General features: G+C 38.6%; 1 protein-coding gene across 1 annotated transcript in view; it reads right to left on the bottom strand.

Moving 5' to 3' along the window:
* Positions 1-1,582: 1,582 nt before the first annotated feature.
* The window catches only part of LOC125028026 (transcription factor Sox-9-like), a 14,175-nt gene continuing 13,257 nt past the window's right edge, over positions 1,583-2,500 (bottom strand). The window contains exon 2 of the mRNA XM_047617286.1: positions 1,583-2,500. This exon is cut by the window's right edge and continues 1,240 nt beyond it. Coding sequence (XP_047473242.1) covers positions 2,232-2,500 — 269 coding nt within the window. The 3' untranslated portion in view covers positions 1,583-2,231.

The raw sequence follows: 2,500 nt of genomic DNA on the forward strand, positions 1-2,500 counted from the left end.
AATGAGTTTCATTATATTATGTCCTTATGTGTTTCTAAAGGGGACATGATTCCAGGACACACTCTTAAAAGGAATTCTCGAGGAAAAACTCTCGACTGTGGGAACGAAAAAGAAAAGAAAGATCTCCGTATTTAACTTTTATTCTCGGTGGTGCAAACGTATAAAATATTTTCAATTGCAGCTACATAAATGCATAGGAAACTCCTAATAATAAATATCTTATATACATAAGTTTGCATAAATATTTGAGCCACAACAATAGATTCTTCCACACTGTGTTGACGTGCATACTCTCTCTCTCTCTCTCTCTTTTTTTTTTTTTTTTTTTTTTACTGTTTGTGTAGTTGTGATTGTGAACATATTGTAAGTTGTTGTTGTTATGTAAAAGTGTGCGATAAAGTGTATTTTTGTGTTGTGTGTGTGTGTGTGTGTGTGTGTGTGTGTGTGTGTGTGTGTGTGTGTGTGTGTGTGTGTGTGTGTGTGTGTGTGTGTGTGTGTGTGTGTGTAAAGAGTGCTAACGCGAGTGTAAATGTGTGACCATGAATACATATGTAACCACGCGTGTAAATGTGAAAGTGACAATGACCATGAAGAGCTATGTATGTAAGTATTCAAGAGCATAATTACTCGTGTCGATGTAAATACAGCCACGGCTATGAGAGTACATGAACGTGAGTGAATGAGCATATGGAGGTGAGTGCGGCGAACATGTTTACAACGTGTTTGCATCCTCCTGGAGACCCTTGGGATATCCATGGGACAAGGAGAGAGGAGAGAATAGCAGGTTTAGCAGCTGGCGATTATGAGAAACAGAAAGAAACAAGAAAAATCCAGCATTCTCGTTCCTGTTCGTTGTCATCCAAGTAACGATTGAGCGATGGAATACAAAAAAAAATTATAATAATCATAATTGAATAATATTGTCCATTCAACCCTTCTTTCTCTCTTTCTAATATATATATTTATATATTAACTATATATGATCTAATTAAAACTCTCTAATGTTCTACCACAAAGAATACGGTACAAAGTTGTAGAAAATAAAAAAACACACAACGAAAAGAAAAAAACAGGCGAGATATATATATATATTACAATGTACATAGTTTGTTCTTTAATTTCTTCACTAACAATGGAAATCTTCAGGAGGCCTAAACACACAAGAGGACAAGACTGCATCTTTGACTTTTCTGAAATACTTTAATCCAAGGGAAAGGAACGTTGAATCAAAGTGTAAAGCTGAAAATATGAACAGAAAACATAATTGGGAATAATTCCTTTTTTTTTTCTTTTAAATGATAACTGTTTGTCTTTGAAAAGAATTGTTTTAGGTAAAAATGTATTTTTGTGTGTGTGTGTGTGTGTGTGTGTGTGTGTGTGTGTGTGTGTGTGTGTGTGTGTGTGTGTGTGTGTGTGTGTGTGTGTGTGTGTGTGTGTGTTTGTGTATTTATATATATACACATATATATAGTATATATACATATATATATATATGTATGTTTGTATGTATATATACACATATATACATATATATATGTATGTATGTATATATACACATATACATACATATATATATATATATATGTATATATATATTGAACATGTGTGCGTTACATAACCTGTAAAACATAATACATATCTAAGTACCATAGATGTTAAACTCCCTTATACAAAAAGAAACAGCGTAAGCAAAATGAACAGTGAGTTTAAACACAGATTATGCAAGAGAAACTCTTTTCAGATTCGATGAAGCATAGCAATCTGTCTTACATATTTAGTACATGGGTTTTGTTCGATTTTCTCCTTAGTATGATCTCGTGTGACTGACTAGAGGTACAGTTTTGTTCAGGTAAGAACTTAAATACTGGGCAAGCACATAACTTATCAACTTGAACTGGTAACTATTACTACAGATACCCGGTAACGATTTATATACTGTATATATACTGCATTATGTACACGTGAATGCAAGTCGTTGGGCTTAGAACCACTTCAGCAGACACTCGACTCCCGACAGCAGCTCTTCCGCTTCGCCAAACAAGTTCCTTACGAAGAAACAGTCGTAATAAATAAGAAAAATAAAATAATAGTGATAATAATAGTTATGATAACAACAACAATATACAGCCGCATTGGCGAAATTCGTTGAATTAATACAGGAGAGAAGTTTTTGAAAGACATGAACAGTAGCCGATAGGAGAGCGCGCGCGCGCGTCCGCACCCGACGGCGCTCACGAGTTGATCCAGGCGTTCATGATCTCGAAGTCGGCCAGCACGTTCGACGGCGACGACGAGGCCGCGCCCACGCTCGCCCAGCCGGCGTGGCCGCCGCCGCCGTTGCCGCCGTTGCCGCCGCCGCCGCTGCCGACCGAGCCGCCCGACTCGTAGCCCAGGTCGGCCAGGGACTCGAGCTCCACCTTCAGGTCAGAGGTCATGGGGATGAGCTCCGTGACCCCGATGTTGTCGAGGTCGTCGAGGGTCGCCGGGTGCGCCTCCGGGG

Source organism: Penaeus chinensis, chromosome 8 (assembly GCF_019202785.1).
Source record: "Penaeus chinensis breed Huanghai No. 1 chromosome 8, ASM1920278v2, whole genome shotgun sequence".
Taxonomy (NCBI): Eukaryota; Metazoa; Arthropoda; class Malacostraca; order Decapoda; family Penaeidae; genus Penaeus; species Penaeus chinensis.